The 14,722-nt window shown below is 46.5% G+C and overlaps 1 protein-coding gene across 3 annotated transcripts in view; it reads right to left on the bottom strand.

Moving 5' to 3' along the window:
• The window catches only part of LOC135385487 (complement C3-like), a 290,804-nt gene that overhangs the window by 172,247 nt on the left and 103,835 nt on the right, over positions 1-14,722 (bottom strand). For all 3 annotated transcript variants that reach the window (XM_064614824.1, XM_064614823.1, XM_064614825.1), the window contains 2 exons: positions 8,629-8,835; positions 2,793-2,892 (listed from right to left, as the gene is read on the bottom strand). In XM_064614824.1, the coding sequence (XP_064470894.1) occupies positions 2,793-2,892; positions 8,629-8,835 (307 nt within the window). The remainder of the gene's footprint in view (positions 1-2,792; positions 2,893-8,628; positions 8,836-14,722) is intronic.

Raw genomic sequence — 14,722 nt, 5'->3', positions numbered from 1 at the left:
GGATCGTCCGATCGGTCTTCCTCGACATCAAGCGCGCCTATGATACCGTCTCGCACATTTGTGTGCTGCATGCCTTGCGCTCGTTTGGAGTATCCGGTCGGCTCTTCATCTGGCTCCAAGACTTCCTTACGGACCGAACTGTCGCTGTCCGTACGTCCCAAGGCCAAAGCCCTCAGCATCCTGTACCCCAAGGAGTCCCCCAAGGAAGCATTCTCAGCCCGACACTCTTTAACGTGGTGATGGCCGGCCTACAATCAGTAATTCCTCGCAAAGTGTCGTTCTCCGTGTATGCAGATGACGTCGCCCTTTGGACAGTAGGAAAATCACGCCCGGCTCTCCAGCGCCGCCTGCAGCTCGCTTTAAACAATATCCATACGTACCTGACGCACCTCGGGATGGACCTTTCACCCGAAAAGTGTGTCGAGCTCCCTTTCACGCGTAAAGCTATGGCCAATTTCCCACTTTGGCTTGGTTTAAAGAAGCTAGAACCAGTACGCTTTCACCGCTTCCTTGGCGTGGTAATCGACTCGGACTTGCGCTGGGCTCGGCACATTAAACACCTTGAAACTAAAGTGCAGCGATGGCTCCCCGCAATCCAACATCTTTCTGGCCCAGGATGGGGCTGTGATCAGCGTTCCCTGCTCGCGGTTCACGCGGCACTGGTGAGGGCAACTGTGCTTTACAGCCTTCCTATTCTGCACAGGATATCAACAACTTCATTAAATACGCTTCGGTCCCTGTTTGCTCGAAGCCTTCGTCGATGCCTCGGAGTTCCAAGAATGGCCGAAACACGACAAGTACTGGCTGAAGCCGGTGAGCTCCCGATTGAAGTTCTCCGTGAACGGGAAACGGCTCGGCACTACCTCCGTTTGCGTGCTCACATTCCCCGCCACCCGCTACTCAGGAAAATTCGATACCGCCCTGGAAGCGACTTCTATCGAGTAGCGCAGAGGACACGCCAGACTCTCACTGGCTTCATAACTAAGGACACTATACCTCCGGAAGCCCCCTGGTCTCTACCGGTACCGCCCACCTTTGTACGCCTCCCAAACCTTCTGCAAAGAAGAGATCAGGTCCCCCCTCAAGTCCTCCGAGCCCATTTTCATGCTCTGGTAGACGAGAAGTTTTCTACGTTTACGGCTGCATATACTGATGGCGCATCCCGAAACAACAAGTCCGCCTCAGCCTTCGTCATTCCATCCGAAGGCGTCGTGCACGGAAGACGCCTTTCACATCCAACCTCCTCCACAGCTGCGGAACTCTATGCCATCCTTTTCTTTCTGCAACACATCGCTGATTTTCCACCCCGGGAATGGGCAGTCTTTACAGACTCCAAATCTGCACTTCAAGCAATTGAAACTTCCGGCATACCAGGCCCATCCGCACCCCTAGTCACAGACGTGTTAATGGCTTACCACACTATCTACGCCGCAGGCCACAGGCTAGTTCTCCAGTGGGTTCCAGCCCATTGTGGTGTCGTGGGGAACGAGCAGGCCGACAGCGCCGCAGAAGCAGCACTCTCGTCTCGGAACCGGACCCGTATTGTTCTGCTCAGAGGAGACCGCCGTTCAATTCTGCGAAGTCTAGTGACACCCCTGGCTTCCCGCCAACGGACAACCGACATTCTTCCCCCCTCTATGTTGAACAGAGTTGATCCCACGCTCGCTTTCCGCATGCCACGAAACACATCTCGTCAGGATGCTGCATTAATCCACCGCATGCGCCTCGATGTGGCCTTTACAGCTCAGTGGCGTTACCGCTTGAGACAAATTGATTCTCCCACCTGCTGCCACTGTGATGCTCTTGAGGATCTGGAGCACATTCTTCTTCATTGCCCTCACTACGAACCTTTCCGAACCACACTCTCTGAGTCTCTTCGTCAGCTGGACTCTCGCCCTTTCTCCCTACCGAAATTGCTTGGTCCCTGGCCCAATCCAGCCCAGCAACGCTCTGCGCTCAAAGGTCTTCTGACATTTCTGGACACCATCGGACTTCGATCGTTATTGTAAAGGGGCACGTTATTTTATTCCCCCCATTCCACCAAGCACTGGGGTAGAGTATCGCCTGTTGCGATGAAACTCCCCACTCTCCAAGGCCGAAAATAAAGTTGTTGTTGTTGTTCTTCCAGGCCGTTGAGCAGGGATTGCCCCGCACCTCAACCAGATATGTCACGGATGACAACAGATGAGCGACATGGCGAATAATCGGCGAACGCTTTATTAAGCGGCTTAGCTGATTAATACCAGAGGAATAGCTCTTAAACAGAACTAAGATAAAGAATAATGCTTCGACTGGGAGCTCACAAGCTTTTATGCACAGCGGCGAACATTGTAAAAAGCGCGCGTCGGTGGAGAGGAGGAAATACAGAAGCCTCTCCAAGGTCGTCGGCTCGTCCTTGAGATTGATGTGAGCGAAGGGGCAGATGCTTCTAGGAGGATCGCCTGCCATATTGCGCGACGTGTCGCGGGCCCCAGCCCGTCGTTCGACACCTCGTTGCCTGTTGTTGTTGTTGGGTGTGGTCGCCCCAAAGACGATACGTGGCAGTATTTACATTAAAATACCAAATACTGGCCTTTAAAAGCAACTGTAAGATACACGTTACTCCCAAGAGCATTTAAGATGGAATAACTTGAATAGGTTACTAAAGTCACATTGCTACGCACAAGACAAATGAGTTGAACTTGCAGAAAGCTTCGTCTGGATGGGTGCATATACTGACGATGACAGTGATCTGGAACATGAACCCGCTACAAAGCTATCCAAGTTATTAAGACCATGTGGCCTATACATACCAGTGTACAGTTGGGTGGAAATAGCCAAGTGTTTCCTTCGTCTTTGGTTTCTCGGGTCAATAACCACTCTTTTGCTTTTTGTTTGCGGCAACCCTGGGAGCTGAAATAAGCGAAAATTTTGCTTTCATTAGCTTGCAGGTTTGCGTTGAGTTAAGTTACGTCAGTTATTCGCTTTCCCGCGGGGACGCCGCCCAATCGCGGGACAAAGAAATACCATAGTTCAGGGGTACGGCGTCAATAATACGGCATATGTAGGCTAATCTCATGTTTCCATGGAGCCTACAAAAGCCCCTAACTACTGACTTCAGACAGATCACTTCTGCAGATGTCTAATTTGAACAGCACGTGACAGACCGGGTAAGTTTCGGGCCTCCGAAACTCACGATCACAATAATCTGATCTGGCCCAGCTACGAACTCGTGAAGGTCCACATGGCGTATCGATGAGCTCGATCATGCTGGATGTTAGCGCCCCCACCAGATAACAACCTGGGAGCTTAATCACTTCCATCGTTCGCGAGCCAACGAGGGGCGGAGCTCTCGTTAACACGAACACATGACAGGTTTCACGTGACGCGCGTTTTTCGTTAACGGGACAAAGGCGCAATCTCTTGCTCGCGTAACGACCGATGGTGTCGTCTGCCTAACGAATGTGTTCACGTGCTCACCGGCTTCATCGCCTACATGGCTCATGATCTAACGAGGCGCGAGGCACTCGGGAGCTCGAGCACGTGGTGTATGACGCGCTCTGTTCGTTAAAGTGACAGGGGCGTAATCTCTTGGTCGAGTTACGATCGAATGAGATCGTTTGCCTAACGAGTGGGTCTACCCACTCGTTAGAATGTGAAACATCTTCATTTGGAGATTTGCAGAAACGGAATTTCTGCAGAAACGAACATGTATTGCTCCACGACTGTGTACAAAATGACATGCTCCCCTTTCATCGTATTTACGACAGTGGTTACATGAGGGCTGTGAGATATTCTCGAGAAGCTGTAGATAAAGACGAGAAAGAAGACGCAGAAGTGACAACGACAAGCCATGGACAAACCATAGACAAACCATGCGAGCTATCCAAACAAAATTAAACAACCTCATTGCTCAACAAGATTGCAGCCTCGTTGGCAGCTGTAGTTCGTTCAGGGCGGTGACATCATAACACGTAACGGCTTATTACGAGTACGATAGCCTCAACGAAGAAGCTAAACGAGGAGCAGAGATTGTGCCACAGCAGGGCGTCGATAAGTTTCTTCGTTTCGTTATTCGTAACGGCTCGCTGACGTTGAAGCTGCCCAAGAAAGATGACGGAGTGATTCTTCGCTTGGGCGATTACACAAGCGGCTAACTGTGCCCCATGGACGTGATGGCGTCAGGATGCCTTTCAACTGGACGGGACAGATTTTGTAAAGTTCTTCCGTCCGCCCAGAAAGGCTCTTCGCACCGTTTGTGAGGACTTGCGACCGTGTACTTCACATCGTCTTGATAGCTACGGGTGTTGTGATGAACAACAAAGGCGAAATGGATGCATATAGTAGTGTTCGAATTGTTCTCTTTAATAGTACATTGCGGACATAGTGTTGATGTAGTAATGAACGTGAAGAGCAGAGGATTCTGTGGACTTTCTGAGGTCGATTATCTTGAATAGTTCCATAACATTCTCTTGCTTCGCGGTGCTAACATGGAATTAAAACAGTTCACTAACGTTCTGTTCAAGCTCACTAGAAAAAACTTGGCACTGCGTATTTACTTTATTTTAGGCGTCAGGATGCCTTTCAACTGGACCAGATAGATTTTGTAAAGTTGTTCCGTCCGGGAAGAAATGCTGTTCGCACTGTTTATGAAACCTGACAGTAAGGCTGCGCGTTGTACTTCCATGCTTGAAGGGGAAAAAATACATAACGCTAATGAAGTAAGTGTACACGTTGAGGAGAACGGGCAGACTCCTCCTCTTTCTTCTTTTGATATACTTCTGATACCACTACGTCTTTCCTTTCTGGTCTCCGACTCCCACGTGCCCTAGAACTCAGCACACACTAGTTCTCGTATCATACATAGGACCATTCTCACCCGACACCATCGTCAGGGTAGGAAAATGATTTACAATGTTTTGCGTATTGCTCGACGATTATCCTTACTGTGATGTACATATTTGTCCATTATTTTCACACGACTAGTAAGCCATATATTGAGACGGGAAGAAAAAGAAGATGATGAACGAGCCTGGGAACGAATATTGGAACGCAATGAGCATGTATGAGAGCACGAGAATGCGGGCTATCGGAACAAATGAAACAGTCCTATTGGTCGGAGAAGATGCAGCCTCGCTACCAGCCTGTTCTTCGCTCAGGGCGGTGACATCACAACACGTGAGCGCTCGCAACGTGCAAAATAACCACGAAGAAGAAGCTTCACGAGGAGCACAGATTGTGACCACAGCAAAGCATCGATAAAGTTGCTCGTTTTGTTAGCCTGAACGACTCGTTCAGCTGTCTCGTGCCGTTAAGTTGAACGTGTGAGTAAAGGCACAAACACGAGCGGCGGTCCAAGGCTTCGCCAGTCAGGAAAAGGTAACGGAAACGGCAACAGAAACGTAAACTGTATTATACCGGAAATATTGCAGCTAATAGTAAAAGAAACAAACGGATATCGCAGACTCAGAATACCTGAAACAGACAAGGAAACGACAATAATTTACGGTAATAACTCAGGTGCTGGAGGGCCGCGTTTTTTGAATCATTTGTCGTATTATTTAGATAAATGTATGACATCAAGCTGAATGAAGCGACCTGAAAGTAACTGTGGAACTAAAACTAAAATAAATGATCAAGCCGGAGCACATAAGTAAATAGTGTATTGTAAATAGAAGAATCGTAGTTCTTCTAATGACTTCCATGTTGCAAGCGTGAGTAACATTCGTGAAAACCAGTTTATATAAGCTGTTCAGAGAGAGCACATATACGAGTATGTATTTTTTGTGGGAAGAAAAATGTCTGTTGTGTGCAAGCATCCCTGAAGTCCTCAAAATAGATTTCAGAAAGAAAACGCGATGTATTAACTCACGGTCTCCTAGCTTACTACAAAAAGAGAGAGAAAAAAAAAAGAGATTGAAAACAACAAAACAACAAGCGAGTGTGTCGGTGCCGAAACTGAAATCGAAACGAAAACAAGAACGGCGGTAACAGAAATTGAAACTAAAAAAAATGTGGGCCAGTAACGGAGGCGGAAAAAGATTCGGTTACCATTTCCTGCCGCCAGCCACTGCCTAAAAGTGGCCGGAGAAAGCGAGGGTGGGGTGATGCATACTACGTCACGCATGTTAGGCTCCTCGCAGTGACCAAACTCCTGGACAGGGTAGCGAATCAAGAACACTGAACTTAAAATATAAGAGATTGAGGCTGTACTTTATTAGGTCATTATTCATTCGCCCCTTGCTAGACCAATGAGAAAAGTCCTGCTGTTCAACGAAAACGAAATGTTCTTGACTAATCATGATAGAAATAATTTCATAATGATCAAGACGTCATCATATTAACGGAAGACAATCGTCCCTACCATACTCATTCATCACAATCGGTAATTTTCAGTTTTTGCGCTGTGAATGACCATTGCCGCAGGTTGCAACCCTACGTTGTTTCTTACGTTATAGAAATACTCAAAGCAATCCTGGAATGTCTCTTGATAAGGCATATATCACAGGAAGAAGCACACCTCAGTACAACAAAATGCAAGACACGTCACGCGACGGGTCGCACAGTTTCGCGTAACGACTTGTCCCAGGCAGCACAAGGTGCGCTAGTATACGTCTGAAAGACTTGAAGTTGTAAAGTTTGGGAATGTCTGTTACACGTCTAACAAGGTAGCTCTATTGTTCCGTACTCGTCCCCTAGACTTCCCCTAGCATAGCTAACGTTATTCTAACGCTGCTACGTAATTAAAAAGTTAATTGAAACATTGCCTTAAGAGTTTGCTAGTCCCATCCTAAGGAGTGCCGTTCAGCATAGGCTATATTGCAATTGATTTCATCTCGAAAAAAGTGAAATATGTATTTTTAAAAAATATGTTCGCATTTAGCTAGGACACCCTGTATACACCTGCATGAATGTCACATGGCTACATGGGCTACTGGTGCAAAAATTTAAGGAGAGATTATGTATTATTTCAGGCATCACAGCTAACGCATTTCATATGACGACTCCCAGTCGATAGATAAATACTGTCCCTTTTCAGATGCTTTGTCTAAAAAGGTATATATCTGCAGTTATACGGAGCCGTGTAACTGTCGTCTATCGAATCCAAACATAAATTACTGGAGGTAACAAATTCAAAATGGTGATCAGGAGAAGTGTAAGGATACCGGGCAGCATCTTAGCTGACTGTGGAAAAAAAAGAAAACAATGGAACGTTTCTTTCACTATCTCTACGAGGAATGTAATGCATTATATAGCACAACATGGTATCTAAACGACGGTAGCACGACTATTGCGTTGTCTGTCGAAAGTGAGTCCACCGAAGTGAGGTTTCACTATAGGTCTCGACCACATAAGTGAGGTTGGTAGCTACGTGGAGCAAATCTCTGCAGCAACTACAAGTATTTGGTGAGTGCTCGGCACGATCATGGGAAACTCAACCATCTACTCATTTTACCCATAAAATTTGTTGGATGTAAACATGTAATTTCAAGTGTCTGTGTGCAAAAACGACGTAAAATTAGCAACTTCCCAATGTCAAATTGTATGAATAGTTGGCAACCGACAGCCTCATGGTTGGGTAGCACTCCGACCGGGTGTCCACTCGAGCGACTTTATCGGCGGAGACGCGAGTGCAACAGATATAACATCAATTGTGTGCGCTAAAGTCACTGCAACGAATAATGTATTGCAATCTCTTTCTTTTTGTCGCCGCGACCGCGGACGAACCATGGCCGCAGCATGGCCGCTTCGTGCGTCTTGTGATTCTGGTATTTTGCAAGGTCAGGGTACTCTAAACCGTCTAGGATAAGCACTAAACTCACTGAAACTCGGAAAGTGCTGCCATCGCCGGACCGACGCAAGGATACTGATGCTGCGACGGCCAAAACGTGGTTGACTGGCGGGGGGGGGGGGGGGGGTCTCGTTTATCTACAGAAATAAAACTAAAAGACAGAAAATCGATAGCGGTACCTTCTTCGATGCATTGACTTTAGAATGAACTATACCTACGCACCCCATAACGAGCGTCAGATATGGAAACCAGTAAACGCTGATTGTAGCTAGGATCGGCCTAAAAGCGAGCCAAACGCTGAGACTCCTGATTGTCCGAATGGTAGGCATCGTCGTTCATTTTCATTGGTTGCATGCCCAGTGTTGCTTGAATTATCTCAACTATGAGTTCTATTGGGAGCTGTGCGGGGCTTGGCGGCGTCGCGCGTCGCAGTCCACGCGCCCTCTCCTCCCCCTCCACTCTCCGCGCATGCACGCCGCGCTGTGGCGACAGATAGATCACGCCGCGATTCTTGCGTAGCGAGGACTATAATGCTAACGCGTTAATGAGGAATATTCTGTGGCGACCAAACATAGTATTCCCTAAACGCAGCGCACACGCCAGAAGTCTTGAGGTAAGGCTCGAACGGTCATATTGAACTCAACTTGCGCTGACGTTGCCCTGTCCGCGTTCGTGTCTCCGCCGACAAAGTCCGCCCGTTAGAGTCGCTCCTGCGGATAAGCACGTCAGAGGATGCGCACTCGATCACATCGCGTATGGGAGATGACGTTATCGTCGTTAGCTTTACATCGTCGACTTTACCGTTTTTATTTTACAGTCAACGTCGGCAAGAAGCAGCTCTACTTCTTTGCGATTACCTCTACACGTAAGGGGAGCATCAATGAGTCCATTCCTTGCGATGTGGCTGTGGCATGGATCGTTGCCTGACCGGTCTCGATGGCTGCCATTGGAAAAATAACTGTTATTCCTCTGCCAGAAGGGACTGTCAGGTTCATCTTGTCCGAGCGACTTCCTCCACTTGTTCTAGTGCAGATTCCAGGAGTTTTGTGCAGAAAAACTGTCACCTAAAACAAACAAAAACAAAAAGCATTGCACTTTGCATTACGCCACCTCATATTTTTGAATATAACAACCGCTATTATTTTCACAAGTGAAAAGCAAAATCGCCTGCCGGAGGCGAAGGGCTTGTCTTATTAGTAGAGTGTGGATTTTAAGGCACTAAAAACGCGTTTTAGGCGCCTAACAAGGCACTAAAAGATGCCCAATAAGGCACGAATTTTCTCTGAATAGGCACAATCAATATTGCACTGCGAGCGATGCTGTCATCATTGGTTGGTTTACATATGTATACATACATATACGGTGACATGGGAGTAGCCGAATTCGGTGCGTGACGAATTGAATCTCTCCGTATTATTATTATTTTTTTTTCCGCCAAGGTCAACATCAACATCGCGTTCACTTCTGTGACAATTGCTCCTCGGACGGAGTACACCTGGTATTATAACTTCCGAAGTCATTCGTTAGTTGCACTGCAAATATTCCACATGGCCCGTCAGAGAGAGAAATAGGAAGAAAAATAGTATGGTGATTTTGGCGTTCACAAAACCACTCTGATCACATGGGAATTTTATTTTGGAATTGAACTACAAGGACCGTGCACACGTCTTCACATTGAAAGCATAAAAACAGTAGAAAACAGGCACCATTTCAATCTGTTCAGACGTGAAATCCTCTCGCCTGTCACTACGAATTGTCCTACACGTCAGGAATGACGTCACGACGACAACCGATTTGATGACGCGTGCCTGTATGAACACGAGCACTTGATCATGGGGAACAGAAGGAGAGTCACCACCAGATCTGTAAAGTAACTAATTAGTAACTGAGGTACTATAAGTAATTACTTTTTGCGTAACTAGTTACTGCAACCAACTACTTTATAAAACGTGTATCTGTGACTATAATTTAATAACGTTTTTGATAAACTTGTGCTCTCAAGAAGGTTGGGTCTTCAGTCGAATTTCCATGCGAGTGTTAGGACATGGGCTTAAATGTTACAGAGGGATTGTAATGAGAACTTAAAAATATCCAGCTGTTAAGATCAAATTGATCGGCATTATCAGCCTGACTGCCGAGCGACTGAGGGCGTTTATGTTTATTCGCTCGGAGCAGACCCCGAGCTATGCGGAAGTGCGTCACCGAACCGGAAATCGATCAGTCGGGGGTAAAGCGAGGAGAAAATAATATTCCATACTCGACCGAGCGAGAATGACTTTGTGCTTGCGCAGTATGTATATTGCTGTGTCGTCTGCTTCCCGTTGGTGCTCGTCGTAGGCCACTGCTTAGCGTCGGACTGCATGCGTCCCACAGATTTTCGCTTAAACCACAGGTTTTCAGTACAAATCAGAATTTTTCCTTCTGACATACATTTTTTCTTTTCTTTTTTTTTATCATCCTCTTCCACCACACATTTCATTTTCTCCCGCCCCGTTTCTTTGTTGGTTTCCCGGACTTCGCCTAACGGACAATGGGTTTAAAATAGAAAAACAAATAAACAAACAAACAAAAAAGGATACCAGGGCTCCGAAGTTGAAAAAGCGCACCTAGAAAGGAAGTGACGCTTTCTCCCTAAGTAAGAACAGATGCTATATAGTGTTTGTTTTGAGAGCTCCCGCGAATCCGACAGTCCTGCTCGCCTCTGAGTCAAATCGAAGGGCGACGTGTTTAAGATTAATTCAGCTACACATACAAACAACGGTGAAGTGAGGAGTAGCTTTTAGTATAAATTCACTATCAACATAACGTCTGTGTTGCTTACTTGTTTTGGTTTCAGATATTCACTAGGTCCATAGAAAATCGAGCCTACGCAGTGCCCCCCCCCCCAATCGCGCGTCTCCCTTTCTCACTCGCAATAAATGATCCATGTATAGACATTGTGTATTTCTATACACTTTCTACAGACAGATTTATATACACAACTTTGAGAAGTTGTGTATACACATGATATATATATATATATATATATATATATATATATATATAGACATGAGATACAATATATAGAACATGAGAGTGTGCGAAACTACGTGTGTAGCAAGTGCATGGGCATAGTGTATAAAGGCATAGTGATTACCTACGGATTCGTGTGCTGAGATTAATCAATGTTAGCGGGATATGGTGACATTCGCAAAAGTCTTCGAAAATACTGAAAATTAATTTATTGGAAGAGATTACAGCTACAATGGCGTTCCAGGTCTGTTTACATAGCCCCTGGAATCATCTTCGCCACGCGTCTTATGCTGTATCGCGTGCTGTGTCAAAGGCTCTGTATCCATCGTGCAAAACATTCGTTGGAAGGCACGGCAAGCAAGCTCGTGGGACCGAACTACGAGGGGCGTTCAAGTCAAACCGGGACTTTTCATTTTTTGCAAAAGTAAAATGAACTTACAGGCGAGAAATTACTTTTATTTTCCAACGTAATCTCCACTAATGCACTTCTCCCAGCGTTTCACGAGGGCTTGGATGGCAGCAGCGTAGAAATCCATAACGGCGCGTAGCAGCCATGATCGGACCTTATTCTTGACCTCGTAGTCGCAGCTGAAGTGGAGGCCCCCAAGGAACGCCTTCAGTGGCCCGAAGAGATGGAAATCGCTGGAGGCGAGGTCTGGACTGTAAGGGGGATGTGGCAGCAACTCCCAGCCAAGTTCCTGTAAGGTGCGTCGCGTGAGATGCGCAGTATGCGGGCGTGCATTGTCCTGTAGGAGGAGGACTCCTTGGGTGATAAGGCCCGGCCGCTTTTGCTTCAGCGCCTTATGCACATCCCTGAGAATCTGGCAGTAATATGCACTATTGATGGTGGTACCACTGGGCAGAAAATCAACATGAACAACGCCAGCCTTGTCCCAGAAAACCGTGGAAAACTTGGATGTTCTCAGGAACTCTGACACTGGGCTCTGAGCCGCCCCGGCCGGGATCGTCCTGCACTGATGTACGGCCGTCTAGGAACCGTTTGCACCACTCAAACGCTTTGCTGCGGCTAAGTGTACCGTGGCCATACTGAGCCTGAAGTCTTCTATGAATTTAAGATGACTTTACGCCTTCATTCACGAGAAACTTCATGACAATTCGCTGTTCGATGTGCGCGCTCACCTCGTTGTCGGCCATCTTGTCCAGCACGTGTCTTCTGCTTTGCACAAAGTTTGGACCACCATGTGGTGAACGCGAAGGCCTGTCGCGTGTGAAAACGACGAAAAAGAAGTAGCGCGAGCCATTTGTTCACTCAGGAGACAGAAAGTTCCGGTTTGACTTGAACACCCCACGTATAATCGTGTGTAACTTAATTTCTTAATGTAATTTCTTTTCCTTCTTAAGTTGAACACGACTATAGGAAGCACTCGCCAACATTTTGCCAAACAACTGAAGCGTCGCAAATGGCGGGCAAGTCGCGGACCTGTCTGCACAGCACCCCTGCGGCGTGCAGCGCCCTCCGTCGCAGTCATCACCAAAGTGCTCCACTCTAGGCAGTGGCACGGCACGTACACTGCTCAATACTGTACGAGTACACCATATTCTAGGTGCTCCGTCCAGCTCAGATGTCAATGCGAGCTGCTCTTACAACCAATGCAGGGTTGCCAACTCTGGCTACTTTCCGGCAAAATGCCTACTTTCTTGTCCTTGCAGCTACTAAATATTCTGGCTGGCTACTTGGTTACTTTTTGGCTACATACAGGGTGGTCCAGCAACCATCATAGAAATTCATAGTAAAAAATGTAGGCCCAAGAAGACATGCGGTCAAGGGATTTTTTTCTGCCAATAACTTTTTCCACATATTGGTAACATTTTTATTTCATTTCAATTGACGGAAAGTTAATTTCTTGAACTGAACTCCGAAATTTCCCAAGGCAACCTAACGTTTTCTTTGCGGAAATGGCTTCCCCGTGGTCATTTTTTTCAGTATAGCACATAAACCCACTCGTAATGCAATGGCAATTGCCAAAGTAAATTCGCCGAAAATCCGTGGAAATGAGCCCTGGGCTCCGCCTCTTTTTTGACGGCTCGTAGTTTGAGCGCAAAGCTGCGAACAAAGGAGGTTACATTGACGCCACACGAGGGGGGAAAGGGTTACAAGCCGTCGGGTGACCTCATTTTCGATAAGACAGCTCTGATTCCCGCACTCACCGTGCGTGTTTGTTCCGTGGGTAAAGCGTGTAACCCTTTCCCCCCTTGTGTGGCGTGTCAGTGTAACCTCCTTTCTTCGCAGCTTTGCGCTCAAACTACGAGCCGTCAAAAAAGAGGCGGAGCCAAGGGCTCATTTCCACGGATTTTCGACGAGTTTATTTCGGCAATTGCCATTGCATAACGAGTGGGATTATGTGCTTTACTGAGTAAAATGACCACGGGGAACCCATATCCGCAAAGAAAATGTTAGGTTGCCTTGTCAAATTTCGGAGTTCAATTAAAAAAATTAACTTTCCGTCAATTGAAATGAAATAAAAATGTTATGTTATGTGGCAAAAGTTATTGGCAGAAGAAAATCCCTTGACCGCATGTCTCTCCGTGGCCTACGTTATTGACTATCAATTTCCATCATGGTTGGTGGACCGCCCTGTATAAAGGCGGCAAAAAAATCGTGAGAAACCAAATTCTTGGTAGCCGAACAGGAGTATTTTTATAGAGCCGGTGAAATGGAGTTCGAGCCCTAAAATAAAACTATCACAAGAACGAACCTGAGAAATGGAATGAATACTGATGCTCTTGCTCAATTTTGTGAACCAAGTTCGATTCTCTGGCATCACCCACCCCCCTTTACACCTTCGTCCCTCCATTACACCTGAGACATGCATGACATGGAAAGTTGATCTGCTAGCTTGGTGATAAAGGATTCAGAAATAAACACTGAGGGCTTTTACATATTCTCTCCCTTGTCTGTCAACGACACTAATCCGTGCACGTCAAGTAGATGGTTCAAGAGCTAGTCAGGTAGAATTCATGAATGCGTGCGCATTCTGCAGTATTATTTTTTATACGTTTCACTTCTGCTGGTTCCTGTATTATGAAGTCCTTCTAAAATAAAATGCTTACGTTTGTGGCATGACGGCTACTGCGGTAGCTACTATCTATTACGCATGGCTACTTTTGGCTACTTTTTGGCATCCTCATGGCTACATTTTGCGTCTTCTTAAGACACATTGGAATCGTAAACCTTTTGTTGTTTTACACTATTTGGTACGTTCATTCCTTGCTTATATTAGACACCGTGTTTGACCCTGTTTGACCCAGTTTGACCAGTGTTCACACATACGTTTCATTAGTCAGAACTCCGTCGGTGTCCTGGCGCACTATGACCTTAGTTGTTAGTGCGCAAAAAAAAAAACGATTCATCATCATCATTATAAGCCGGAAACGTCGTTCTGTTTCGCCTTTCAATGTCAGTCGCGTTAAGCTACACGGGGTGAGGCCAAATATCAATGTGTCGTAAATGTATACAGTACAATATCTTCCAGCATGGTTTCATCTGCGGAACGCACGTACAGCTGATTTTCAGAACGATGATCTGATTTCAGAACGATAGATCACATCGTGTGCCTCTTACTCAGTGCAGTACTGAAGTAAAGAACGCATTTGCGTGTAATAGATACCTGACTCATAATCGGAAAACTGTACTCGCGAACGTGCTCAGAAGCGATCTGAAATTTGCTTTCAAATTTACATTATGCAACCGGCTCAGAGCATGAGCACAAGCTTGAGGTCGAACACGGGTGTAACACGGCCTCAATAGCTTAGTGCAAACGGGCTCAGGTCTGCACGTATACTGTTGTTCAGCTCAGAACCCATCCCTCCTCGCATACGGCCATGGCAGTTCCCGAAGAGAAGCAGTTCACAGAAGAGTGTACTGACATATCAAAACGTTTCGTCTTCCATTCACGTCACATTTGCCTCTCCCTGCCT

This window comes from Ornithodoros turicata, chromosome 2 (genome assembly GCF_037126465.1).
Source record: "Ornithodoros turicata isolate Travis chromosome 2, ASM3712646v1, whole genome shotgun sequence".
Classification (NCBI taxonomy): Eukaryota; Metazoa; Arthropoda; class Arachnida; order Ixodida; family Argasidae; genus Ornithodoros; species Ornithodoros turicata.
The sequence above is the reverse complement of the archived record's forward strand: the minus strand, read 5'-3'. Positions and strand labels throughout refer to the sequence as shown.